This window comes from Talaromyces rugulosus, chromosome VI (assembly GCF_013368755.1).
Source record: "Talaromyces rugulosus chromosome VI, complete sequence".
In the NCBI taxonomy this organism is placed as follows: Eukaryota; Fungi; Ascomycota; class Eurotiomycetes; order Eurotiales; family Trichocomaceae; genus Talaromyces; species Talaromyces rugulosus.
In genome coordinates, this window is record NC_049566.1 from 2,240,435 (window position 1) to 2,267,747 (window position 27,313).

General features: G+C 46.3%; 10 protein-coding genes across 10 annotated transcripts; 4 read left to right on the plus strand and 6 right to left on the minus strand.

The window, feature by feature from the left end:
- Positions 1-109: 109 nt before the first annotated feature.
- TRUGW13939_11142 (uncharacterized protein) lies at positions 110-1,864 on the plus strand (the record flags this gene model as incomplete). The annotated part of the gene is made up of 1 exon (XM_035494250.1): positions 110-1,864. One exon carries the CDS (start codon positions 110-112, stop codon positions 1,862-1,864), a length of 1,755 nt encoding a protein of 584 aa, XP_035350143.1.
- A 367-nt stretch (positions 1,865-2,231) lies between these two features.
- On the plus strand, positions 2,232-3,067 carry TRUGW13939_11143 (uncharacterized protein; the record flags this gene model as incomplete). The annotated part of the gene is made up of 2 exons (XM_035494251.1): positions 2,232-2,631; positions 2,688-3,067. 2 exons carry the CDS (start codon positions 2,232-2,234, stop codon positions 3,065-3,067), a joined length of 780 nt encoding a protein of 259 aa, XP_035350144.1.
- A 139-nt stretch (positions 3,068-3,206) lies between these two features.
- On the minus strand, positions 3,207-4,982 carry TRUGW13939_11144 (uncharacterized protein; the record flags this gene model as incomplete). Its single annotated transcript, XM_035494252.1, has 2 exons — positions 3,207-4,559; positions 4,632-4,982. The coding sequence occupies 2 exons, from the start codon at positions 4,980-4,982 to the stop codon at positions 3,207-3,209; spliced, it is 1,704 nt and encodes a 567-aa protein (XP_035350145.1).
- A 1,297-nt stretch (positions 4,983-6,279) lies between these two features.
- TRUGW13939_11145 (uncharacterized protein) lies at positions 6,280-8,496 on the minus strand (the record flags this gene model as incomplete). Its single annotated transcript, XM_035494253.1, has 1 exon — positions 6,280-8,496. One exon carries the CDS (start codon positions 8,494-8,496, stop codon positions 6,280-6,282), a length of 2,217 nt encoding a protein of 738 aa, XP_035350146.1.
- A 906-nt stretch (positions 8,497-9,402) lies between these two features.
- TRUGW13939_11146 (uncharacterized protein) lies at positions 9,403-11,481 on the plus strand (the record flags this gene model as incomplete). The annotated part of the gene is made up of 2 exons (XM_035494254.1): positions 9,403-9,574; positions 10,514-11,481. 2 exons carry the CDS (start codon positions 9,403-9,405, stop codon positions 11,479-11,481), a joined length of 1,140 nt encoding a protein of 379 aa, XP_035350147.1.
- A 3,754-nt stretch (positions 11,482-15,235) lies between these two features.
- TRUGW13939_11147 (uncharacterized protein) lies at positions 15,236-16,439 on the plus strand (the record flags this gene model as incomplete). Its single annotated transcript, XM_035494255.1, has 3 exons — positions 15,236-15,330; positions 15,399-15,778; positions 15,838-16,439. The coding sequence occupies 3 exons, from the start codon at positions 15,236-15,238 to the stop codon at positions 16,437-16,439; spliced, it is 1,077 nt and encodes a 358-aa protein (XP_035350148.1).
- Positions 16,440-16,963: 524 nt separating this feature from the next.
- TRUGW13939_11148 (uncharacterized protein) lies at positions 16,964-18,700 on the minus strand (the record flags this gene model as incomplete). The annotated part of the gene is made up of 3 exons (XM_035494256.1): positions 16,964-18,311; positions 18,385-18,538; positions 18,598-18,700. 3 exons carry the CDS (start codon positions 18,698-18,700, stop codon positions 16,964-16,966), a joined length of 1,605 nt encoding a protein of 534 aa, XP_035350149.1.
- A 541-nt stretch (positions 18,701-19,241) lies between these two features.
- Positions 19,242-21,773, minus strand: TRUGW13939_11149 (uncharacterized protein; the record flags this gene model as incomplete). Its single annotated transcript, XM_035494257.1, has 4 exons — positions 19,242-19,713; positions 19,797-20,557; positions 20,633-21,066; positions 21,134-21,773. 4 exons carry the CDS (start codon positions 21,771-21,773, stop codon positions 19,242-19,244), a joined length of 2,307 nt encoding a protein of 768 aa, XP_035350150.1.
- A 580-nt stretch (positions 21,774-22,353) lies between these two features.
- Positions 22,354-23,292, minus strand: TRUGW13939_11150 (uncharacterized protein; the record flags this gene model as incomplete). Its single annotated transcript, XM_035494258.1, has 1 exon — positions 22,354-23,292. The coding sequence occupies one exon, from the start codon at positions 23,290-23,292 to the stop codon at positions 22,354-22,356; it is 939 nt and encodes a 312-aa protein (XP_035350151.1).
- A 1,963-nt stretch (positions 23,293-25,255) lies between these two features.
- Positions 25,256-26,939, minus strand: TRUGW13939_11151 (uncharacterized protein; the record flags this gene model as incomplete). Its single annotated transcript, XM_035494259.1, has 4 exons — positions 25,256-25,338; positions 25,389-25,563; positions 25,628-26,681; positions 26,737-26,939. 4 exons carry the CDS (start codon positions 26,937-26,939, stop codon positions 25,256-25,258), a joined length of 1,515 nt encoding a protein of 504 aa, XP_035350152.1.
- Positions 26,940-27,313: the final 374 nt, after the last annotated feature.

The following is a 27,313-nucleotide window of genomic DNA, read 5'->3' on the forward strand; positions in this document are numbered from 1 at the left end:
ACATGATAGATGCATGCAAACAGTGCAAACATAAAACTACATGTAAACTTCTCCGCTCCGAATCTATCTTAACAAAAGACACACAACATCATTTGACGGAGGAATCACCATGATTCCTCCTCAAGCCACAGTCCGGCGCATGCCTGGCCTGCGACCACGGCACAGCAGCGCTCGATTAATATTCTCTCATCGACCGCCACTCTCTCGACCGCACCCCTTCACCCACAAACCGCAACGACAATCCTTCGTCTCCCAAACACCCTTTCGCCCACAACTACCATTCCTCTCGCAAACCCAAGGGAGACTACCTCTCGCAATCCATCTCCGACAACATTTCATCCGCCTAATCAACACCAACCGACGGGAGCAGTACAAGCGCGGCCTTTTCCGAGGCTTGAAAATCGCGCTGACCTCGTATGCGATTATTTTCATGCTGTATCTAATCGACACGGGGATTTATCAAGAAGAGATTGAGCACAGATGGCCAACGCCACCGGAATGGAGTTTGAAGAGCCGCTGGGCCTTGAGGTCGGCGATTGCGCTGCAGCATCCGAATGAATCCGGGCAGGTGGTTACTCAGTGGCACAATGTCTATGGGTATGTCAAGGAGTTGCTGGAGCGGCTGGAAGACCCGAATATCGATGGAAAGGAGATAAAAGAGCCAGCCGAGGGAGGAATATTCATCGACGGGGTTGGTAGGGCTGGTTTCGATGTTTCGACGAAAAGCGAGCCCTGGAGAAGAGGATATTTCCAGGCTCTGATGAGCGCAGCCAAAGCAGCCGAAAACCTTGAAGGCTTTATGACCGATACAAAGCAACGCGTTACTGCCAAGGCAGAATATGTTCATGGCCCGTCTAATCCAAACGCGAAAACCCTGCCAGGTCGAACCAACGCGGTCATGCACGAGGAGGACTGCATTCCCGCTGCGCCGCCGGCGGAGACTTTTTACATGAAGATTCTGACGACAACTGGGTTTACGGCAAAACAGAAAATCGACGCGGCTCTCGCCTACGCCGATTATTTGGACTTCAAGGGACTGGGCGCCACAGCGGGAGATATGTATACTTGGGCTATGGACATTGCTGCATCGGGGCTGCCATACGATGCTGCTCGGGTGGTTGATACAACGACTGGCGTGTTGAAAAATAATGGCAAGGACGCTGCATCGGATAATCTGCTACGAGTGTCTACCGCTCTCGCCGTGCACAACGCAAAGATTGGCGATCTGTCAACCGCGCTGGCTATTTTCACATCCGTCCTAAAAGCTCGCCGCAGCTTACCGGGTTCTGCTCCACCAAAGCCGTCACAATCGAACTTGGAACGGGGCAACCTGCCCTTTGATAACTTTGTGCAGAAGATCAAGAACATGTTTGTACCTTCTGTATACCCGTCCGATCCGTCGGACGGTAATGCACCACCAGTCCGGCAGCTCGGATCTCCCTGCGAGGAAGCCGGGTTGATGACATATATCGGCGAGATCCTCTACGCGACATCATCACGAGAGACCGGGCTCGCCTGGACGCGCGACGCGGTTGACATTGCCGAATCCGAGCTACTCGACATTGCGCGCCAGACAGAAACCCTCGACACGCGCGATCGATGCTCGCAATGCCTCAAAGTAGGTGTCCAGAACTGGCGCACCATGGTGCACAATCTCATCACCAGCGCTCGTGCGGCAGAAGAAGAAGCTGTCGCGCAGTCGGGTAAGGCGTGGTTTGGCGGTGCCAGCAAGGCAGCAAAGAAAACATCGGAGCGCAAGCGATGGGAGGCTGAAGAGATGATTATCGACGACCGGTCTGAGCGGATGCTGCGGTTGACGAATGATTATAGCGTGTATAAGCCGCGGGGAGGGTTGTTTTCATAGTTGCGCGACTGGTTTGTTGGTTGGTTGGTTGGTTGGTTGCATTGCATGGCGTTGGCATTGGGTGTATAATAGTACAATATCAATTGAATATTAATGATCAAGTCTGTAAATAAGAAATCAACATCACAGCTTCAAATGCCATGACTCCCTAAGGGACTCGGGAGTAATACTAGGAACACAGGGTGGGTCGCACCTTCCGTGCATGTTCTACAAGCCCCTTCCCAAACAGTCAACAAACACCACAACCACCGCTTTTCTTCTCTCTCTTCTCTTTCTTCTCTTTTATCTCCTCTCATATTCTCTCTGCCGCATTGATATTCAACTATGTGACCTTTCACTCGAACCTGTCCGTCTATCTGCTGTCAATATGCATCTCCGACCCTATCGCAACCAAGACGCCAACGCGATCGCCGCCATCAAGGCACGCTGCGACTTGGCGGATCCACTCGTCCTCTTCTACCGCCGAACCAGCAGCCCGGATACGCAGCAAAAGGGCGACGACAAGAGATGGCGAGCCCATGTGAAATCGACCCGGCGCGCGCTGTGTCTGGAGATTCTGATGCCGGGCAATGTTTGTTGGGTTCTTGTGCTGGATGACGAGGATGTGGAGGCGATCAACAACCATCAAAACCAGCAGAATAAGAAGCCTAAGCATAGTAGTAGGACGACTAATGATGAGACGGTGGCTGGGTTTACGATTTGGTCGCGGTTTGGCTCGTCGGATATGGCTCGGCGGTGGCAGGGGCACGGGGAGAAGCTCACTACTCGTAACTCTCTCTCTCTTGCATTCTTCCTGTTAGCTTCCTAGACTAATAAAAAACAGGTGCCAAAGCATTCCTCTCACACATGAACTTGTCCATCCAATACCCCTTTGACTCCAGCATAGACCGGCCACGCATGGCACAGTTTATCAGACATCTCAAGACCGGGCCTTCTCCAGGTCCATTAGAGAAGGAAAGATGGGAGCTCGAGGCAATGTACATCCATCCGCTTTACCAACGGAGAGGCTTTGGTGGAAAGGCGCTGGAGTGGGGGATCGAGAGGGCTCAACAGGAGGATGTGAGAATCTGGGTCTGGAGCACAGATGCAGGAAAGCCGTTGTATTTAAAAAACGGCTTTGATGAGGTTGGCAAGGTGGACTTTGGCGGCATGATTCCCGATAGCGAGGGGGTTACGGTGTCTGTTATGGTCTGGGGTATTTGAAGAGGAAGAAGTTGAGCATTTCTTTTACAGGTGAAGGGAAGATGAAGAAACATTAACTCATTGTATAAATACAGAACATGCATGCATAATCAATTGATATCCTACAGAAAAAGTTTATTCTGTACTTTGTATCTTTGAACTAGGAAACTGTTTCCTGTCTCGTCGACTCGGGCACCTCGGCCCGTTTCCCATTTTGCTCCGAGGCTAGGTCTCTTCCCAAAGTAACGTCGTCGGGAAAGACATACTTGGAACTCTCCCACGGCTTGACTCGGCGCACATACATGGTATCAATCTCCTCCAGCGTGCGGTCTTTACCCTCAATAACCGTGAAATAAACCATGCCCGCAGCCAAAAACAGACATCCGGCAAAGACATAGCCAAACCGGAAATCAATGGCACCGGTAATAAACGGCGTGAAAAAAGCCAACAGGAAATTCCACAACCAGTTGGATGCGGTCGCCAGCGACATGGCACGCGCACGGTATTCAGAAGGGTACAGCTCAGCAATGATAGCCCACACCATGGGTCCCCATGTCGAGGCATAGCCCAGGATAAAGAAACAGGCAAAACAGACCATGACAATTCCTGCGGTTTTGGTTGATTCGGGGTTGTTTTGGTCGAGTTTGAAGTGGCCCACCGAGGCAAAGATCATGAAGCAAACAAACATCCAGATTGCGCCTGCAATCAGAGATTTGCGACGGCCAAAGTTTTGGATGTTGTACAGACCCAAAAAGGTACTGCCGAAATTGACACCGCCCAGAATCATCTGGGTGACAAAGGAGTTTTGAATTCCGGCACCCTTGAAGATGGTGGTTCCGTAGTAAAAGAAGTAGTTGGCGCCTGTCAGCTGCTGCAGAGCTTGCAAAGCCACACCGACCAGGATACGGTATTTCATACGATCCGAGGTGAGCATCATGCCCCAGGTGATTTTGCCACGGCTCAGTTCGTATTCGTATTTCTCCTTGATCTCGTCAAACTCTTGAAGAAGCGCGCGGTGGTTTTCGGGGATGCCGTAGATCTTGGCCAAATTTGTGACGGCCTGCTCGCCTTTCCCATGGCGATAGTCGTAACGGGGGGACTCGGGGAAAAACATCATCCCAACACCAAGCACAATGGCCCAGAGGTACGTGATACCCATGGGAATCCGCCACGAGCCCGTGTCGGGGCGGGCCTCGGTGCCAAAGTCGATACAGTACGCCACAAAGATACCCAAGGTGATGAATAGCTGGTACGTACTAATCAGAGAACCTCGAATGTGTCGCGGACCGCTTTCACCCTGGTACATGGGCACCAGCAGCGACAGAGCACCAACACCGAGACCAGCGATGAAGCGTCCAACCACGACTTGGTACCATTTTCCGACCGGGGACGAGATTTGCACCGTGATGCCCACGCAGAGCACCACGCACCAGCCTGATATACACCATTTTCGGCCAAAGCGGTCGGCGATCGGGGCGGCGATTAAAGCGCCTAAGAGCGTTCCGACTGACAGCTATTTGTTTTCGTATTAGTTTTTTTCTTGTGTGTTTTCAGTATACTTAAAAACAAAAAGTAGAAAACATACCAAGGCCACAATAAGCCCACTCCGCACGTTCGTAAAAGCATACTCGGTGCCATTCCACTCTCCAAACCGCTCCAAAAAGTCCTTTGTCTCGAGGAAACCCGAGATCTGGCCAGTGTCATAACCGAAAATGAAACCGCCCATAGAGACCAAGATGCCCATGATGACCGAGCGCCATGTCAGCAGCGGGATGGGCGAGTCGATCAAGTCGACGCCTTTTTCGACGAGCGGGTTGGTGAGGTGGGGGGTGGTGTTGTTGCCATTGTATTCACGATGTTCTGGGTTTTCTTGGTGTATTTTGTCGGTGGTGTTGTGCTCCGGCGAGACGGAAGAGAACTCATTTGAGGATGACATGGTGGTCGCCACTCATGGATGATCGACAATATATACGTATCAAGGTACTATTGTATATAAAAAAGGTAGAAAAGGGTGATTGTATGCAGAAAGTATAAAAGGAATTGTATATACAAGTGAGAGTAACAAGAGTAAGGTGGAAAAGAGAAAAGAAATTATAATCCAGGCAGCCGATGGCAATTTATACGCACATCCCCATGGGCGGTTCACGGCTTGTCTGTACCCCGAATCCGGAAAGTGGGCCTCCGTTTTTGCCTTTCTCGGCATCCCGCGTGCAAACGCCCAATCGTCATCATATGCTTGGGCGTGGAGACTATTTCTCAGCAAATGACGTGGCTGTACCATACGAATCAGTTGCCTCTTTACTTAGAAGAGAACTGCGGTGTGAGATTTTGTTTTCGTTGAGTTGATTAAGTTAACCCAGTTTTCTAGTTTTTCTCCGCCTGAGAGATTTTTTCTGGAGCTACGTACTCCGTACGGAGTACAGGCGTATTGGCACAGACTCTGGAGTACAGAGTCCGGAGTCTATGGGGAAAGGGAACGTGGTCTAATCGTGGGTATCTAGATCTGGTTGACACTGACAGAGTTTTTTTTTCTCTTTGCCACCACGCGCGCCGAGACCTGGACGAGATGCCGAAACAATCCCTCCCTTGCCGAGCCGAAATACGTGCCGGATACGCTACAAGGAATATTGCCTTTGGAATCAACCTACTTACATTTAACATTCTGTATGATTAGATGAAGACAGACTTGTAAAGTAATACACAATGCAACGGTGCTATCTGCATTGCGACATTTTCCCCCTCTCGTCTGTCGATCTTTGATTTCATTTTGTCATAGTATCTAGTTAGTATTAGATTATTTACCCTCCACCTCAAGCCCAGGCACAAACCCTCATTCGACAAGATCCCAGGGATCTCTGCCGGGGAAGTGCCGATATTCTTTCCAATTCTCCTGTTTACTCCGGACTACTCCGGACTCTCTCCAGATTATTATTTGCACAAAAAAAAGCATGAAAACCATCTCCCGGACTTGCCGGATTCAGCGGGGACTTTGCGATCCCGGGCTTCCGATTGGCCGCTGCGGTTGAATCGGGTGACGTCATATTTTTCCGGTTCGGTTTATTCAGCTGAATAAATAAATAAATATTATTAAAAAATGAAAACAAGGATGATGGCCAATTGTTTACTGTTGGATTTTTTCAAAATGGTGGTATTAACAGAATAGGATGAGAGAAAATATACAGCGACAGAATAACTACCTCTGAAATGAATGAAAAATAATAGACCCCAAGAACTTAGGATGACCCCCCAACAACACTTCCGTCCGGCAACGTAATGGTAAAATTGTTAAAATTGAGCACGAAACTTTGCGTCTTGTCTGCCATCGTCACCTTCATCTTCGACATGCTGCTGTCATCCGACTCGGACAGCAGAGACAGTGCAATGTCGCTTCGGGCAGTCGACGCAGAGTCGACGTTCTTCGTCTGTTCCAGGATGAAAAGCACGGCAACCCGCGCAAAGTCAAAGACACGCTGGCGGCGCGTTGTCGTCGACCTTGCTGTTGTTGTTGTTGCAGACGCTGTTGCGGATGTCGTCGTCTTGCTCGGTTCTGATTTCGTCGATGCTGACGCAGTCTCCATGGCGCCTCCCACCAGCGTGTTGCTCGCTGTCGTGCTACTACTTGACGGGACACTCAAAATCGGAGGCGGCGCGTCGGCAGAAGCGCTCTCTTCTCGCAGTTGATTGGGGCTCCCTGTTATCTGCGCTCCCTGGACAATCGTGGGCGATGATGGTACACGTCGAATTTTCGAATTTTCCGTGTTGAAAAACACCAGATCGTTCTGCACCGTGCACGAAACATTCTGCGAATTAAACAGCCCCACAATCTCGGTTTCATTCAGCGATATGCTGAAATTGGACTTTGAAGTAGCAAACAAATCCGGAAGAGAGCTTCCAACCGTGGCATTGGCAGTATCAGAGACTTGGGTGGTGGTGCAGCTACCGTCTGTAGCGGTGCCGCACTGGGCCCCTGAAAACCCGTTGACACAGACACACGAACAGCTGTTGCTCGCCGAAACACTGACACCGCCATTCAGACACGGCAGCGTTTGATCGCAGCTTGTGGAATTGCCGCCAGACATAGTAGATGCTGCTGCTGCCGTTGATGCTGTTGTACTGTGATCTCTTGTCCGGGGGACCACCACAAGAACGATTGGGATAACAATGGCGGCTATCACAATGCATACTGCAATCATACACAAGATGATAAAAAGCCGTCGAGACATCCCACAGAAGCGTCTTCCCTGTGCTCTCTCTGGGTCGTCCTCATTGGTTTGCATATTCCGTAACCTAGACCTTTCAGTAGCACCGACAGGAGGAAAAGGCCACGATCCTCGAAAGCCTTCATCAGGGGTATCAGTCCGAGGCGGTGGAAAAGACGCTAAAATATCAGAAAGAGACGCAGACGAGCGAGCATGGGCGGGCTTTGGCTGTTTAGGATCCCTTCCCGAACCAAACATATCCAGTATCCCAATCCTACTTGCCGTTCGTCCGTGCTCCAGGTTCGATGCCACTCTCGTAGCACGTCGAATCAGGTCTGGTAAACTCGTGAGACTGCCCCGTGCTTCAGCGTTCCGCACAGTGCCAAGGTCCAGTCGAGGAGGTCGACGTGCATTGCGTTTGCTGCTGAAACCCGGGCCTGGCATAGCCAGTCTAGCGTTCTTCTGTTGCTCGTTTTCAATAGAGAGTCTCCGCTTTTCCAAGTCGATCGAGTCGGTAGAATCAGAGTCAAATGATTTTCTGGCTTGCGAATAATCCCCAGGAGTATTTGCCTTCGGAAGGTCAGGTACTGGGTCACTTAGAGGGCTCTTCACCCCTTCGGATGTTGCCTTGCTGATGGTACGCAGAGATGGTTTCCCACGTTTGCCCAAACTGGCATGGCGCACAATAGTCGTTGGATCAGCGTCATGCTCCGCATCATCCCCGGAATCGTAATAGTCGAGAATGTCCGACGCAGGCACACCGGATCCCCAGCTGGACGGAATGGCAGCACTTGAGGCGAACGACCCCTTCTTCCGTCTCCTTCTGTCAGGCACTTCTTCCGGAATCGGAGAGACAAAAGTCCCACGAGAAAACGATGACATTCGTCCTCTTCTCGAACTTGGTGGGGGGGCGGTTTGTCTGGGTACAGGCAGTCCTTGGATTGGCAAGTAGGGTACGGGACCGCGGGGATCGCTGTCGACTTGGTATCCAATGTTGATCTCTCCGTCGGTTGAGTCATCTGGCCGGCCTTGATCGTAGTAAGATGGTCGCTGGGGTCTCTGGGGTCGCTGTGGCGGCGGACCACGCGGGTTCGGTCCTTGGGCGAAAGGAGGCACTGGCAGGTTCTGAGCGTTATTCCCAGCAGCCTGAGGACGTACTCCAGCCTCTAGCATTTCCCTCGCTCTTTTCACCGAGCCCGGCCCTCTACCTGGGTTTCTCCCAGGCCCAGGAGCCGGCGGATTCCAGCTCATCGTTGCACACTTTGGTTTTCACTGTAGTAAGACGACGTTGTACTGTTGTTAAAGCCAGCCTCTCAACTCAAAAATATCAAAGTGTCAAGGTTGGCTGCTGAGTAAAAAGACATGAAAATATTTTTGAGAGAGAGTGCAGCTGCAATAGATACCGGCAAACGGCAAAAGTTTGTGAACAATAGGTATCAACAAGAATGGTATTGGTAGAAAGTGATTGTGAATGGTTGGATGCCAACAATAGGTAGGCTGTGCCGCAAAATGAATGACAATAATGAATGAATAGTTGAAAGAAATAAAATGACTGGCAGTCAATGCCTGCAGCGCTCTATCAGTAAAGGGTTCAATAGGCTCATCCGAAGCGTGAAATCTTACCCTTGTCTCATAAAACAAAATCCAGAAGCTCTGACCAGAGGGGGCACTCAACACCGATCCACGGCCAGGTCAACGAGAAAGGAAAAAAAAAATCAAAAACAGAGCCTCTGGCTCGAGAGGAAAGGAGTGCAGGATGCAGAAAGGTTGGAGGATGGAAGAATCCTGGGCGGCAAGCCCCTCCTCTTAGAGGCCATCAACGTCTAGACACACTCGCCCGAAGTGAGAAGCTGCGCTAAATTGCCGTGTTCCATACTAATTTATTGCTAATATAATATATAGTGTAACTAGGAGGTGGTTGGGGTTTCGAGGCGCTGCTAGTCTGCAACTGTGACCTCCAGCTACGCCTGTAACGAGCTAGCAGGGGTCGTTGCTACACATGGAGCATAGTCATTCTCTGCTTCGTCGAGAGTCACCCCCAGCCATGGGAAAACTCATTAACGTGGGGCCAGCCTGTCAGGGCCAAAAGATGCAGAGAAGTTGGCCATTTGCTCCTTTGCCATTGTTTTCAGCGCACATTGTTTTGACGCTGCCATTATGGCAACTGTCACTGGTGGGCATCCTTGGAAGTATCAAGCAATCAGAGGAATCGGCGATCGGTCTCCATTTTTCGCACCCGAAAGCCTTGGCCCAGACATCGAATTAAATGTCGACGTCGCGTATTCGGGGTTGATTCTCGCGTGGCGACCGCCAGCTCCAGGCGTCCAAGGTGCGACAGACTCATTCAAGCTGGCTCTGGCGCCGCTGGATAGCGACGGCGTCGTTTCAAAGTGCCCCGGAAGCCTCCACTTTTGCCCCCAGTCAATGCGCCATCCAGCAGTCAACGTATGATTTATCGTCTTAGCGTCTTAGTAGTGAAACATATTGCGCCTCTCGCCCAAGCGTCCGTTGGCCGGCCCAATAAAACGAGGCAGCGGTGATTAAAGTACATCGCAAGCAGAAAGTCTGGCGCCTATCACGTTTCAACTGTGTCGCGATTGGTTTTGATGTAAATAAGGTGCCTGCAGAGTCGACAAAGCGTGACGATATCGCCTGACGACTTTTCATTTTGAATTGGATGTCGACATTTCCAAGTGATCCGATTCTCAAGCAAATCGTATATAGATATCGACAGGCATCCCTAGCCAGATGGGGTGCCATTGGGGGCGCGGCGTGTCTCGGTGGGTTAGCGTGCCACTTGCAGGGTCAATTGATGATGGTGGTCAGCCGGGGAAAACGAATACATATGTCATACATATGTCGATATAATAGAAATGCCGGCGAGTAACGACAATAATTGATGATTGATCATGGGGCAAGAGAAGAACTTGGAGTCGAGATGGAGCGTGCAAGTGTTGTCGTCAGGTCGTTAAGTCGCGGGGTCACGCGTTGCTCGTGCCTGCCTCAGGCGGCCAGCGCTCTTGCCCTCTTTGTCTCTCTCTCTCTCTCTCGTCTCGTTCTCTTTGCTTGGTCCATCTCGTCGCTCATAATTGCATCTCTTTCGAATTCATCTCATCCATCTAGACTTAGCATCGCTGTTTGGCCGTAGCCACTGATCATAATCATGGACAGATTGACAGGTGCGGTTGAGAAACCTCAGACCAAACTGTATACTTATCAAACCCGGCACATCCCCTCCATCTTGAACTGCCAGACTCATTTTTCATAGCTCCAGAGAACGACTATCAGCAAGCCTCGACAACTGGAGGCTATCCTGTCCCCAATTCACATTCGAACATCGACCTTAGTGATGCAAGTCCAAATACCCTCGCAGTCCCTGGTTCTGCTGCTCGGCCTGTGTCCACACTCCAGCGATCCAGCTCACTCGATGTTCATGTGCCGTCTCCACCGCCATCACCGCCATCAGAGGATCAGCCCTCCGAATTTCAGTCTGCATTTAAGGATATCTCGAATAGTGCCCCAGACAAGGCACCTGCTGCATCAGATACCACGTCTCCCTTCAATGGGGAATGGATATTTTTGCGAAACCAAAATCTGCAATCGGGATATACTTACTCTGACGCCGACACTGGATCAAATCAGTTCTCCATGATCGCACCTGGATCGTCTTATGTTGGAATTGCAAACTCTCATATTTCCAGCCCCAGGCTTTCCTCTTTGCGCTCAGAGGGTTTCACTGTTATAGACAGTTATCCTCATGCTCAACGACACACACCACGAATTGACACTCCGTCGGGGCCCAGCCGCCTATCATCACCACTCATGCCAGGATATACTGTACCTCTGGATTCTGAAAGCGGATCTCTCCCGTATCCAACACTCCCAACTAGCAAACCGAATGGGGGAAGACTACACCTGCCGATTTCTCAGCCTCCAAAGTATCCACCATGTCGACGTACTGAGGATGGGTTACTTATAGTCCCCAGCGTGCCAGGGCCCCCTAGTGACGAAACTGAAGGCTCTCGCAAAGGGGGAAACAAATCACTCTCTCATCACACGGCACCAGTGCGCAAGACCAGAATTGCTTCAGACATCCAGAGAAAGTCGATACCAGAAGAAAGCGATGAAGCACCTGCACTCTTCGATCTGAGTCCCAACGTGATGCCATACAGGAAGGGCAAATACCCCCGGAGAAGGCGGTGCCCCAGCTATTACGATTCTGATATCATCCCATGAAGCGTGTTTCTTTATCCAAGGACGACAGATTGGCTCTTTCTTACACGAAAATCTGGAAAGTTATGACCTAGCCATGTTGCAAGGCTTATTCTTATCAACTACACCGGTATTATCCAAAGACACCGCTCATTGACAATGTGTTCAATACAGACTACTTTAACATTACATGCTTTATTTAATAAATAGAATTAATCAACTTTTGCATGAAGTTCAATTTCTTTTCCATCCAACGTGTGCTGCATAAATAGTTGGGCACTTCTTAATATACTCCATTGTGCTTACAGCCTCGACCCAACATTGAGCCAATTCAGCAGAATATTTGGCATTTGCTTCTATCAGGCCATGGTTCCAATAACTCTTTGTATAAATCTAGTCGATAGAGAAAATCTATACATTTCAAATGCCTCAACTTGCACTTTGTAGTGGCTTAGTTTACCCTTACTACTACTATATAAAATAAATCCACTTTTGGGCACCAACAACATTTATTAAGACTGGAGATAATATATTTTTTCAATAGTGTACAAGATGAAACAACATTGAAGTCCAACGGCATTGCTGTCAATACCGGGAAATGCAGGAACGCGGATACCGTTCAGCAACGTTGCGGCGACGTTGTGTGGGTTTGCAACGTATCAAGGAGACTACACAAGCATGACCGTTGCAAATGTCACTACGTATCCAATTTTCTAAGCGTAGTGACTTTTTGCGACATATCAGCAATATGGTAACATTACAAAGTGCGAAACGGTTACAAACCACTTTCTACGTTACAGAATTTGATACGTCTATATTTCTTAATATGTTATAAATTAATTATAATTTAAATAGAAGCCACTTAAATTTTTGATATTCTAATTACAGATAGAGAAGCTATAGCGAAGCCTATACTAAGCCCTACAGAACCAATATAATAGTGTACTCAGAACGCTTGCAGGGTAGCCTGCAGGCTTGTATATATTGATTTAACTAAATTAAGAAGTCTGTAAGCTGGTTAGTAAGGCTATATAGGGGGAAAGATTAACAACATACTAAGAAGCTTACAAGAAGCTTATAGGGTGGCCTGCAGCGAAGCCTACAAATCAGTTAGTAAGGCTATATAGAGAGGGGTTGACAATATACAGAGGAAGCTTTCAGGGTAGCCTGCAGGCCTGTATATACCAATTTAACACTCTGAAAAGCCTATAAGCTGGTTAGTAAGGCCATATAGAGGAGGGTTGACAACGTATTAAGGAAGTTTGTAAGGTGGCCTACAGGCCTGCATACACCAATTTGACACTCTGAGAAGCCTGCAAGCTGGTTAGTGAGGCTTTAGGGAGAGAGGGGGTAAATATATATATATATATATATCTAAGTATGGTGTTGATATATATATTCAATGTTTACAACGGTCAGGGTAAACGCGTCGACGCGTGTGATTTGTTTTATAGGTCTATCAATTCAAAAAATCAGGTTTTATTGGTTCTATATATGAATTATATGATTGCATGATGGTTGCAACATTTAAAACGTATCGAAATTAGATACGTTGTGGTTTTATGATACAGAGAACAACGCTGATACGGTCAATAAATTGGCAATGTATCAATAATTTAACGGTATTAATACCATTTTTTGGTTGTATGACTATTACCAAGCCTATCAACGTTGCCGCGACGTTGCTAAACGATATCCCCATTCCCCCAAAAACCGGTATTGGTTTGAATCAAATCGCCCTGACAACAACCAACTTGTCAAAAGCGCCATAGGAATAAAGCATCAAACTTAGCGTGTTTCGCTTGACACAGAGCTGTCCTTCTACATATGTAGAATGTCCTCGCCGCCGCCGTAGATGCTAACATTATGGTGTGCGCCAAAGGTATCACATGACGGACTTCGATCTGCTGCTCGTCATCGTAGAGCATCAAATGGCTGTTCCTCAGCACGATCACGTCGTGGGGGTGAATCTGATCCTCCAAACCGTCGATACCGGGAGCCATCTTACGGTTCACTACGACAGCAGTAGTGCCCTTGCTGTTAAAAACCTCTCCGTAAAAGACGTTCTGAGCCTAAAAAAAACTTTGCAGTATACGACCCCCGAGCCTCCTTGACAAGCCATCCATCTACAGCCATGAAAATAGCTCCGGTTGCAAGGAGGATCCCGATAGACTTGGGCTCGCCCAAAGCCAGCAACGTCACGATACCAACACCAGAGGCGACATTTCTAGCAGAGTAGGCACGTACAAGTGGGAGAACTTTGGGGGAAGTATAGTAATTGAGAATAATGCCGAGGGTGGTAGCAGATTTCGCTGGGTCGACGAAAAAAAGGCGTCCAGTGTTGTGAATGCTACTACAAGGTTAGCGCCAACGTTCGAGGCGGATATCTAGGTTCTAGCAGTCATGTTACGTGGTTTCTTGGTGAAAGATATCAAAGAAAAAATACTCGGATATTATTTCAGTCTCTATTGGGCTATGAGAATGCGTGCTGGTTGCTTGACTGGTAGAAATAGGATGTAATATACCAGCGATCTTAAAATGCAGGGTCGATTGACACTTATCTAAACATAATCCTCAACAGAATATTGATCATTATCCCATTTATTGACATTCTAGAAGAGAATAAAGACTAAAAATGACGACATGCATATGTAGAAGTTAGTACATACTCTTCTACTCTAATGGGCATATAAAGACACATATACCCCATTGTATCTCAAACTACACAGTCCGACTAAGTACCGCGTAAAAGAATCGTCTTGTTCATTTTAATATTTTAGAAGCTAGAATTATGTTATGCTCCGGTTTCTCGTCATAATACTAGAATAATAAACATGTGGTTATCTTACTGGTTGACATCATTGGTTAAATAAGGTACGTAACACTTCGATCGGCGATTTTGATCTAAAATTTAAGTTGCAATCCACACCACTTGACAGATCCTTTTAATAATTAGTGCTGTACTATATGATTCATGTTCCTACGCTAGTGTCATTTTGCTTTACCTAAAGGGCTGCTGCGGAACGAACTGGCCCCCAAAATGCATTGATGCTATTGCTGCAAGGTCAGGTTTCATCTCCATTCAGATAAGGTGGCTCCACCTGAGAAAATGCTAAAAAGTGGAGAAAGTAATTACCACTAATCCGTAAGTAGCTATAGGGTTCGGCGTTGTAATTTAAAAACCTGGGGCCAGATCCATCATCACATCGATAGATGATCTATAATTTGCGCACAAGAGAGTGTTTTTTTTTTTTTTTAAAGGCAGAAATAAGATGTCAAGTAGATTGTTTCTATAATATCTTTGCTGATTGCCCTTTACGGGTGTTTTTCTATAAGGGGATGCAAACACAACAGCGTTCGGATTCATACCATAGTGACGACAATTGGGCCGAATGAAGAAAAGCTACTAAAGAATATAGGAGCTAGGGCTCCGGTTAGTTTACCCAGAAACTTAATTTTATGTGGCCTCTTTTGTATTTAATTCCTGTCAAAAGGTTACTAGTATGTAAAAATTTCAAAAATACGCCTCATAGGGCAAAGGGACTTCTCACTTTTGGTTAGCTATCTTCAGCCGGCATGTAATTCACATCCGGTCCCCGATGGTGCCGATTTGGGTTTGTACCACAATCTCTCAAAGCGGTTATGCTTTTAGCCCTAATTATTGTTTCCTCCGCCCGAGCAACTACTATAGATACCGCTTGTGTCCCTGAGTTTTTGACGAGGCGGCCACAGCTACAACTTCCTTCCAAGTCAAACTCAACTTCGCCATTCATTAATTATGCGGTCCATTCTGAGCGTCTCGTCACTTCTGCTGGCTACCACCTTGGTGTCAGCTGATGACTCAACTTACAATGTCAACGCTATCTGCACTAGGTTTGTTTGTCCACATTAGTTGATAATGCTTGTTGGGGAGTACTTGCTAATTTGAGTGTCTATGACAGTGACCAGATGATGCGTTATTACGGTACCTCTAATAACGGTCTTTGGGGTGGCTCTTGGTGGCAATCTGCTATCCTAATGGCCTCTCTCGCTGACGTCGGGTCCCTCGATTCCAGCTACAATGGGACTTACTTCGACGCCTACGCCAATACTTATAGCAATGCTCCCAGCTTCAACGGCTATACCGGTTTCATTGATCAATTTTACGATGACGAGGGCTGGTGGGGAAACGCATGGCTCACCGTATATGACTTGACCCAGAACCCAGACTATTTGAACTTGGCGATTAGTATTTACGACGACATGGCTGGAGGACTAGGCTCCCCATGCGGTGGAATATACTGGCAAAAGGATGCTGACTACATCGCTTCGATCGCCAATGGTAAGATATCTAGAACTTCTTTCTGCTTGCAAAATAACAGTAACTGATATCGAGACCAGAACTCTACATTGCCCTCGCAGCCGGCCTGGCCAACCGCGTCTCTGATGACCAAAAACAAGGCTACCTTGACGCCGCAACCACCGGATGGGACTGGTTCTTCAACATCGGCGTTGTTGGCGACGACTGGCTTGTCGTAGATGGTGTCGACAACAGCACATGCGAACCAACTGGAAACAAATATTCATACAACCAAGGTGTCATTCTCAGCGCAGCTGTTGACCTCGCTAAAGCCACCGGAAATTCTACCTATCTCGATCTTGCAGGAAACATCGCCAATGCCACTACTACAACAAACGGTACCTTTGCTGACGAAAACGGGATTCTCAAGGACTGTGATAACGATAGCTGCGATATCCAAGGTGCGATGTTCAAGGGCCCTCTATTCCGTGGCCTACGCCAGTTGCAGCTTGCCAGTCCTCATGACAACTGGAAGGACTTCATTACAACCAATGCCAAGTCTCTTTGGAATAACGATCTAAACGTCACAGATGGAGATTGCAACACTGGCTCGTCTTTTGCTGGACCTGTGACTGGTGTGAATGAAGTAACCCAAGGTGCTGCTCTTGACTGCCTTGTCGCCGCGTGGGCTGTTACTTCCTAGATGTGAGCTTAGAAACATCGGGAATTCCATGGCATTTTGTCATGTTATACTTGAATAGACCACTGTTAAATTCACTGTATCTAGTATTAGTTGGGGTCTTATTGTGATCGTGAAAAAATGCTTTAAGAACCAACTTCAAATTTATTTCTTCTTGGCTATGCAGATATTAGTGTTGACGACTTAATATTGAAGGGAATAGCTGTAACAGATTGTTATTTTATTGTCTCGAAAGTACCGGGAAAGATGAAGATCAATGTTATACACCGGTGCCCCTACACGTAACATCGAAGAACGAGAAAACAAATATAACATTGAAATAACATTTGAACCGAAGACATAGTACATGTATACTTAACTACATGGAATAATGACTATCGTCGAAATATTGTCGAAAATTAATACCAGACTATAAACACAAGGGGCATTAAATACCACAGCACTAAATAGTTATTTATTCCAAGTCCGCAATCCTCAGCTATTACCAGGACTATAGTGTGCAGACAGTTCCAAAGTTCGATTCAGAACTATGAACTCGGGATCGCGCCATCAGTAATATTACCGTAGCTTGGTGTAGAGTAATCACCAAAACAACTTTCGTTATAGTTGGCTTTGTCGATATTTTCCTGCTGAAACTTGATGAAGGTCTGCAATTCACACCAGCCATCGTCGCGTTTCCCACAGTCAGGGATGCTCTCTCCAAGCGGAACAGTTCGCTGGTTTATTAACATGTGAACATATGTCGTGTTGCTCCCAGAGGTGTCGTACGGAGATTCACTCGAATCTTGTGGTCTTTTCTCCAAAACAGGGTATGGAGCTTTGATTATTTCAAAAAGGAAGTAACCAGCAAATGGAACAACTTCGCTCACAATGGCAGACCGATTTGTTGCTACTTGAGTCGGGGAAAGATATTCTCCAAATTGGGAGAGTCCCAAAGCCGTGATCATTGCAAAGATCTCAGTGTCATGGCTGAAATCAAAATAAATTGTCTGATTTAGGGGGAACGTAGAATTGCTGCCGTCGAGAGTCGTGTTGAAGGCGATTGAGCCGTCTGACGGATCTGGCAGGTGTTGAATCAACCTGGCCACGAATTCTTCGACAAATCCTAGCCCTATTGCTCGACCCACAGGAGAACCCATCCCATAGTTTCCGTAGAATTGAATATCAAAATTATACTCAAATCCAACCCACTCATCCCACGTGAACAGTAGGCAGAACGGGCTGTAGCCAAAAGCAGAAGTCTCATATGCGCACAGGGACTGTATGTCGTTCAAATCGTCTACCGTCCAGTTGGCACTGCCACCATTGGTCTGACTTTGGAAGCGTGCCGTCGCATTTTGCAGATAGTTGGATGTCCACTCACTAGTCGCCGAGTCAGACGTCTTGCCTTGCCCGCTCACAGCATTTGCACACATCTGGTCACCACCCATACTGTTGTTGAATCCTTGCGAATCAATCACCACCTCGAGAGTGACGTTCTGGGTCCATTTGGAACCAAAGAATCCATACATAAAAGCTTCAGCAGACTGGATCATCCGCATCATAGTTGTTGTGCGAGCGATCAGACCCGAGCCTGGGTCATACAGTTGGCCATAGTTGTAGTAATGAAGGATACCACTATCAAATAGTTCTTGACGTCCGCGAGCCGTCAATTCATTCTCCCCAAGCTGATAAGTCCAACTGTTCAGAAAAGATAGATTGCCCGTGAAGACTGTGCCATTTTGAATAAAGCTGTTGATTTTGTCGACGACACCTGGCTGGGAAGTCGGATACCGAGATCCATGGCGATGAACCATGTGAATTTGGCTAATATTGGATCCAGATGGTAAAGGATACTCATCGGCGCCGAATCCATTTGTACTTGGCTTGTAAGGGCTAGTGTCATTGCTTGTTAGCTGCCGTTTCCTTTCTTCCCCCTTGTTTTGTTGTCAAAAACTAAAGCACATACCTCAAGTTACCCATATTAGAGAATATACTAGCCCCATCTGGCTTTCCAGGGACCGGAATGTCGGTCACTAAAGGCCCATTGGGGACGTACGTAGGTTGCGCCAGTGCTGGGTTTGTCTGTGCCAGGAATGGGACACGTCCAGTTTCATATCCCCCTAATTAACGAAGTTAATATTGACAGGTTTCTTAAAAAGACTAAATAGAGTATACGTACCGGCATACGGCCCATAACTGGTCTGGAAATAATCCGGGATTGCTGTTGTTGTTGCATCAGCTATTACTGTGCTTGCAAAAGCCAAAACCCAGATAGGCACCATGATGCAAACAATGAAATGAAGTCTTGTTTAATCGGTTTTTAACTCGCAGAAGATAGGGAACGGGTGTGTTTATATATGCCGATGTTTCCTTTCACTGTAATTACATGTAGACTTAGTCCGGGTGAGATGGGGTTTCATTTAGCATGGGTAGGTACATGGGGCCCCTCAGCAAGCCGCGTATTGAATGTAACGTTCCCACATTTTGATGGCAATTACTCCGTTATTCCACTAGCTACTTAGGGAGACTGGTTATTTACTTATCAGCAACCGTGCTTTACTTCACTCTTAGTGTGAATGAAATAGAATATCAAAAAAATTTCTACATGCGATACATTATACATCATAACTGCAGCAAGCAACAATGCTCTTGAAAACGAAAATAAAACAAGAGGAGTAACAAGAGAGATGGAATGGTGCTCTTCGTAGCTTTTTAAATTTGATTCTGATCGGTTGATGCCTCACTTAGTTATCTCCCTTCAATAGGGTGTAAATATGTACACAACTCTCCCACTGTAAAAATTCTCTCCTAGGAACAATACACCTATGAACCCGTGCTCTCGGATGCTGGGCTTGGGGGCAATGGGCCCATTGCCCACTGCTGTGGTTCATCACCCAACTCAAATTCTAGACTTCCTCCATCCTCAAAAACATCTTGCCATGTCAGCCAAGTTTGGTTCCAGCTTTGACCGTTCACTCGAAGCTCCTGTACATAATACTGGCTATCTCCGTTATTATCGCCTCCAGTGGCTGTGATGTTTAGTTCCTTTCCGGATCCTAGATCGATCACCATCTCATCAAACCACGGTGAGTGAATTAGGAACGTATTTTGACCAGTCACTGGGTACAAGCCAATCATGTTCCATATCAGCCAAGTCTGCATTGCACCAGCATCACTGTTTCCAGGAAGTCCGCTACTGCTCGTGGAGTAATTGGATTTGGCAATTGTGCGAGATTGAAGCACTGTGAGATCCGGCCGATTGATGTAGTTGTACAGATAGGGGACTGCGAACATACTATTGGTTTTGTCAGATCCGTCATTCTCGTGCAAATCAAAAACTGGTATAAAACCAGAATAATATGTGTCCAGGTTACTTACGGTTCATTCGTTGGGTCAAAAATGTTCGATCCGTCGTTAGCCCCAGCCTCAAAGGTTTTGTTCAGGCGCTCTTCAAAGGCAGTCGAACCACCCATAAGATCGATCATAGCTGCTGCATCGTGGATATCAGTGAATGAGTATGCCCACGCGCTACCTTCGTATAACAGATCCCCCCAATATCCGGTGCTGTCCATAACGTCTGTTTCCTGGAATCCAGAAAGATTCCGGGCGGTGACGAATCCAGAAAACCCCAGAGCAGTGGCATCAGGATTGAAATGATTGCGCCAATTGCGAGACCGGTTGAGGTATTGGTCCGATTGTTCTCCCAGCCCTTTGGCTACCTGATACAAAGAAAAGTCGTTGTATGCGTACTCAACCGCCCGAGATACGGAACGGGTATAGTTGGGACTAATAAACCCATATTCCAACCAGTCTGGAAGTGCTCCACGCCCTTCTTTGGTGGATGAATCAGGGGCCTGTGGGTCCACAGGGTCGGTATTATTAGGTTGTACTTCTGCGTCCTTGACCATCGCAGCGAAGCCATCATGCCAGTTGATCTGACCCCGGACCCCTTTCACGTATGCATCGGCAAGCACGTTATCTGCATTGGATCCCCCTTGGGTGCGACCATTGTAGTTGGATGATCGTGCGTCTGGCAGATAACCCTCGTTGCGCCAGATGTCAATGATCGAGCGGAGTTGTTCCTCGTACGCGACGGGCTGAAGAACATGCATGAGGGCCGTTCCGCAACGAAAGAGATCCTATGCAACATTAAATTAGTTTTGTTTCATCCAAAGAAAAGTCGGACAGTGCAAAGCAATAAAAAGTGCACAAACCCAAAATGTGAAAATGTCTTGGTAGTAAGGTTCGGTCGAATTCCATGCTGGTTGCTCGCCTGTTTGGTTTGTTGGAATTAAGTGCATAAAGTAAAGTGAGCTATAGAGCAGTTGTAAACTTGTTGTATTTGTCGCAGAAGTCTTAATTTTTGATAAGACATCGTTGTTCCACTCTGTTTTTGTTTCTTCGATGAGCTGAGTAAAATTGCTGTTGGGTGGAATCTCGTTCTCCAAGTTTTGGCATGCCCGAGTTGTTGATATCCATGAAATTCCCACGCGAGAAACAACATCGGAACTGTTGAAGGAAAAGAGAGCTCCTACTCTGGTCTCGGAAGAGTTGGAGAATGCTGATCCACTGGACTGAGCAATACTACCAGTCGAATCAGTAGCATTGTACGTAGTATTGGTTGTAATCGTTGTATCAAAGTAGCCACCTAAAGATACGTAGTATACTATGTTAGACACTAACAATTGAAACGAATAGAAAAGTTGGATTCTTACAAAAATATATACTCCAGTCTGGAGAACGATTCCATCCGTTGTTATACGCCCCATTTCCCTCGTAGTGACCGTCATTGAAGACAGTGATATTACCGCCTTGATATGTCTGCGCAAGACCACTACCACGAAAATCAGGAAGAAAGTGCGAGGCATCGACTAAGACATTTTTTGTGTCATCAGAGCTAGGAAAAGTATAACGAAACATTCCGGCCCGATGTGTACCGGCCAGTTCAATCATCACACTTTCGTTTGTCCACGCATTGTAGTAGCCCACGGAGGCTTGGTCGGTCCCATTGCGTCCAACCGTAATATTGGACAATGGATCGGAGATGTTACCAACTAGAGGCAATTGAGTAACTGTGCCGTACTTTGGAGCTCCTCCAGTGCCTTGCTCATGCATCAGACTAAATCCTGAGAAGTTTCCAGTGCTTGCGTAACCTGAGTAGGCATCATTCTTCCCATTGAGAACATCGGGACCTAGTTTCACCATGCCAAAAGGACGCGAAACGCCTGGGAAGTCATTCCCTCCCCCATCAGTGCCTATGAATACGTCAACGTATTGGGTATAATCATCGGCTTGACAAGAGACGGTCAACACCAGGACTAAATAAACAAAATGTCTCAAGATACTTCCAGCCATGGTTTATATTTCCTCAACATAAAGAAGACGTAGAATATTGGAAGTAGACAGGAAGACAACAAGTGACAGTTTGAGAAACAGTAGTATACACAAATAGGAAAACGTTCAGACAATAGCGAACCTTACGATACCCAAAACGGAAACATGAATACTTCACACTCAGCTAGTCATTCTAATTCAGATGTAACCTTTTGGTTTTGTACGTTATAGCTAGTAATTACAGAGACTAGAATAAAAGCCACTGGTGCATATTAGCTAGTATGACCGCATTAGGGGCTTAGCCACCATGCTACTGCTAATGTAGGAATTTCATAGCCAGATTATCAGTGGGTACTTGGGTTTTCTTAATTTAATTTCTTGTCCAAGGAGTCTATAGAGGTTAGCGTTTATGCTCTGAAATTAGCCACAGATTCCTTCTAGTAGGGGTTGCATTGAACATAGGCCAAACTCGGTGCGGTTTTCATCCTTCCAAGGAACAGAATGAATTTCTGGTTCCGTCGGTGCGATTTAACACACAGTTACACTATAACTCGATAAAACTGTACAAAATCTTAAAACTATGTAAGAAAAATACTAAATATCATACAATACGGTCCTGCATACGTTGCAAGGCATCCTGAATAGAGCGTTCTTTCTCTTCATCATCAAGAGGCTGCCACCATTTGTGATGCAATGACAAGACATCAGCGGGGTATTTCTGTCCCAGAGCAGTAATTGAATTCCACGACGAATTTAGCCCTTTCCATGGCATAGGACCGTCAGTGCGGTAGGCATAATTTATGAGATTTTGTTCGGGATAGGACGTGTCAAATTTGTCTGGCTGGTCCAACAAACTTAACAAGTATTCATACATGTCCACTGATGGAGCCAATGCCATAAATCCAGCATTTATATAATTCTTTGGCTCGTAGAATTCTTTTCCGGGTGGTGGCTTCAGGAAACTTTCGACATACCAGTCGTGAATCCCAGCTAGGAGATAGTGTTCGGGGATAGAATTGGTATCTTCAGTAGTCGACTTGGTTTCTTCGATCATGCTAACGGAGTCCATGAATATGTCATCCAACGAGTGGAAAAGGACAGTGTCTGCGTCCAAGAAGGCGACTTTCTCGTAGTCAGTCAGGGTCCATAGTTTAAGCTTGGCCATAACGCCATTCCAGCGCTCCCATTTTGGTTTGATCCAGTCACGATCAGGAGAATCGACCTGGATGACTTTTGCGCCTATTTGATTCATCTTTTTCCGCTTGTCTCCAGGCACATCTTCTGTAACAAGAATTACGAATGGAAGACCGGTTTTAGATGATGTGAGAGGGTCGTGGAGAAGCTGGTAGGCGAGCAGCATAACAGCTGTGAAGTATTTGTCCGAGTCGGGCCCGTCATATCCGGTCAATATTGTTGCGTATGCGTACTTCGGGCCCCGGAAAGGTATTGTGAGATTTTGGAAGGAGGCCGTATAGAGAGTAGACCAACCCCAAAATAATATCACGACACTTAGGGTAGATAGAAAGAGAACAATTTTCATTTTATTGATCATCGTGGAAATCTGAGTAGCATGGGTAATGCAATCCTGGAAGCGAAAAAGATGGATAATTTTTAGCAACTACTGATTCCAAGATTCTACGGAAATTTTTTCGGGGGGCATATCTCAAGCAAGGACATAATAGAGCACGTAATTTTAGTTAACTTGAAGAAAGGAAATATCCACTTTATTCAAGGGCATAGTGATTTCCTTGAAGGGAGAAAGGGCTGACGATCTGCTTAATTATGGTTTGATCAGCATTGGGATTAATGGCAAACTTCCTAAAACACAAAAAAAAAAAAAAAGACGACCACGAACGTGCTGGTGGGTCAGAAGGGTTTGGAGTCTTCGGACACTATTGTCAGGGAACGTTACAATACAATATCATAATAAGTTGTGTATGGCTTGTCGGTACACTGTATTAAAACAGCCCCCAGATCTCGATTCAGGATACTTTGACGATCTATGGAACTGTTGGCATCAACGCCTAAATCATCCTAGTCGCATCTTGTAATAAACCAATATCAATCCTACAGCTAAAGACATCAAATTTTACCATCCCTGCCAGATAATATCAAGTATTTCCTAATGTAACAAAGAAGGAACGCTGTGGCTTAGTGTTATCTCATGCAGTCATTACTAAATAGAGCGAATGGAAGCAAGAGGTCAAGGCTGGCTGTATCAAGATGCTAGATAAATTATTGTAAACCATGCATCTCTGGGGCCAAGCACCGATAAAAGTTACGTCGGTATTTAATTAGATGCCGTTTAGAGTCTGAATTAGTTTGTATATTCAGTGTAGACTGAAACATAGCCACAGAAACCTAGTTAGCTGTAAATCAGGTAATACTCCGTCATTAGCATATAATTGCTCTTAAGGCTTGAGTTGACTTGGTTGTAATGCTAGGCCTCTTGGAGAACTCGGTCAGTCAATAACATCTGGAGTTTCTGGGTGAAATCGATAGGTCAGTCCCTAGATACACCAAGGAATGAAACTGAGGCATATAACAACAGATTTAGCGTACTCACTCACAATGCACTTTTATACAGTTTTTAAACTGGCTAGAAATTTACCTTTGGTTTTACTATTGTGAACTGGGGGTGTGAAGACAGTTTAAAACTCTCAATATTTTTTTTTATGTAACCAAAGACATCAAGAATAGATAGGCTACTTACATTATTAAATAGAGAATCAAATAGAGAATCGAAGTTTCTCATGTCAATCAAATATCACATGTCATTGTTTGCCTACCTACATGTGCTTCGACTGACTCGGGTATCACTGGAGATCTTCGCCACACCGGGAATCAGAAGTGAAACTCAAATTTATAAATTACAGCTGTCTTGTTACGAGCTAAGTTAGCGTCTCAATATTTATCTCGATCCTCTCAGTGACAGCTAGCGGATACGACGATCAGGGGTCCTCGCTATATATCTAGAAACGCAATAGACAGATGCCATCGTACAGTTTTGGGACTCGAAGGAAACCCAGGGTTGCATTCGCATGTCAACTAGTGGGGAAAACTTTTATTAGGGCGTTTTTTTGGCTTGGACTACTGGACCCTGAACATGTGATCTGACTTTTTAGCTGCAGTAATAATGTCTAATCCCTAAGGTTTGCTTACGGGAAATAATGTTGGATAATAAGGATTGATCAAAGGCGATGGTTTTGATAACGGCACCAGCTTGATTATTGGCGCAGTTAACGTGCTGGGAAATAATATGAGATTTTGCTTGGGTCTAAGGATCAATGAGTGGTGTGTTATACTATTACTTTGAACTGTACATGTGAAGGGCTTTCAATATTTTTGTATACCAGTTACATCTATATAAAACATTGAGCTCAATGTTATGTTTCCATAACTGAAGATATAACAATACATGTAGGCACGAATAGTTTATGCTAGGTTAGACCAGAGTGTGCTCATCTCTAGAAGTTTGAAACCCCGCCGATGGTTTGTAAATCCTATTCCTGGATCAAAAATGGGTGTGCTTCAGTGTTGAAGACGAATTTGTTCAATCCATTTGCTTTGACCTGCCAGTCGGCATCTTTTGTGGAAGTTAGAAAACGGCTAGGGCTATCAAATGAGGAGACTTACCATCGGCAAATGTGAGATAGCAGTATTTCAGCACTTCAGCAAAAAAGAACGAGTCTTGATTATTTTGGTAACCGCCACCATCAGCATCGTACACGTTGGCTAACTCAGCATTCCCGGAGCCAGCCGAGGTGGTTTCGTTGATTGCTACGTAGGCATCCCAAACCCAGTCACGGTACTGTACGGATTTGTCAGTTCCATTTTATCGCATACAAGTATTCCGAAAAAACAAAGATACTCACCTTTTCATCACCTGTGATTCGCCATGCATAATAGTAGCTTTCGATAACTTCAGGTCTCAGGATGTAGTTGCCATTAGTGGAGTAAATTCCGGTCTGGTTGTAGAATTCCTGTTGGTCGTCTGGGACTTGAGTTTCATTCCAGCCGAACGAGTCAGGTCCAACATGACTAGTCGATGATGCGTAAGTGTGATGCCAGGCTGCTGTTAGATTGAGTCCATACTCAATCAAATCGGTACGTTTGAGAACAGTGCCACCCAATATGAAGTTGCCACCAATAAACCCAGTAAGGTGTTGAGAGCTATTATCCCAGGAGCCGTTGTTATAGTTACGAACAAAAGTCAAATCTGGGCGCAGAGGTGGATGAGAGGTAAGATTTTCAATTGTTGAGTTTGCAGCAGCCTCCCAACGATCACGATAATCAGAGAACCGCGAAGGACTGTAAATATAGAACTTGATGAGATACTCATAGAAAGAGTCATCACCACCATTCCATGTTACCTGGTCATCCTGAAACTCTCCTGACTCAATATCGATGTTGCTACCAACGAGACCAGGAAAGGGTTCAGCCCACGAGGGCTGGGGACTCATCAGATATGATTGAGCCTTCTGGCTAAGATTGGCGTAGGTCTGGTTGCCGGTCAGATCAGATAGGCGCGTCCACTCAAGGACTAAGGTCCCGATTGTTGCCAGGCCGTTAGTCGATGAGTCATCCCAGCTCTGGTTATTCAGAAAGATGTTATTGTGTGGAATGCCAGATCCTGAATTGAAGCTGAATGCTAGTGAGTCGGCCAATTCTGTGGCCTTACCCAGGATAGCATCCGTTTTGTTCTGGTCATTGATCAGGTGAGAAGCAGGGCCATTAAGCAGGTCATAACCCGCCAACAAACCACCGAGGTAACGAATGGTGGTTTCAAACAGACTAATGGTGCCATCTGTTGGGGTTTGAGTGAAATCAACTATCGGTATATAATCGAGTATTTGGTTGACAATGTCGGCATGGCCCATGATAATGGCAGTTGACAGAGCATCAATCGCCGAAGCTCCCCAACCGTCGCTTCCCATCAGTCAGCCAATGACTTGCTCACTTTCCGGGCAGTAGCTGGACTTACTAGTTATCATTGTAGGTGTTGTCCAACGGTTGGAGTTGGTCATGGGGGAAAGCAAACTCATAATAGCCATCCCACGCATGGTGAAATGTAGCCTTGACAGCGGCTGCGCGTGGTTCACTGGTATTGGAGGTGGCCGTCGCCGTAATAGGCTCGATGGCAGCGAAGATGGCAGTTGCCAAAGGAAAGAACGACGCACGCATCATGATTGGAAAAGAGCGGTGGCTGGTAAAGAGCCTGGGGGGGAACGAACGAAAGAATGAGATGTAGAGCATAGAAATATCAAAGACTGCCTGACCTTTCCTTGGTTTATACCTTTCTAAATCATACTCCGCTTACAGTGGAGTCTCTCTTGCCATCTCATAATTAGGATTGACAAGGATTTAATTTCCGCTACCCTTGATCAATATTCCCCTTCATTACATCCAAGGCAGAAAATACCGCTTTATCGCCGATATTTAGTGGTACCGCTTGTAAACCCTAGTATACCAACACAAATAAACTCTACCATTGGTGGGCGCTAACATGTTCTAGCTTATAACCCGTGCACACATGTTTTTCTAGATTTCTCCATTTATTA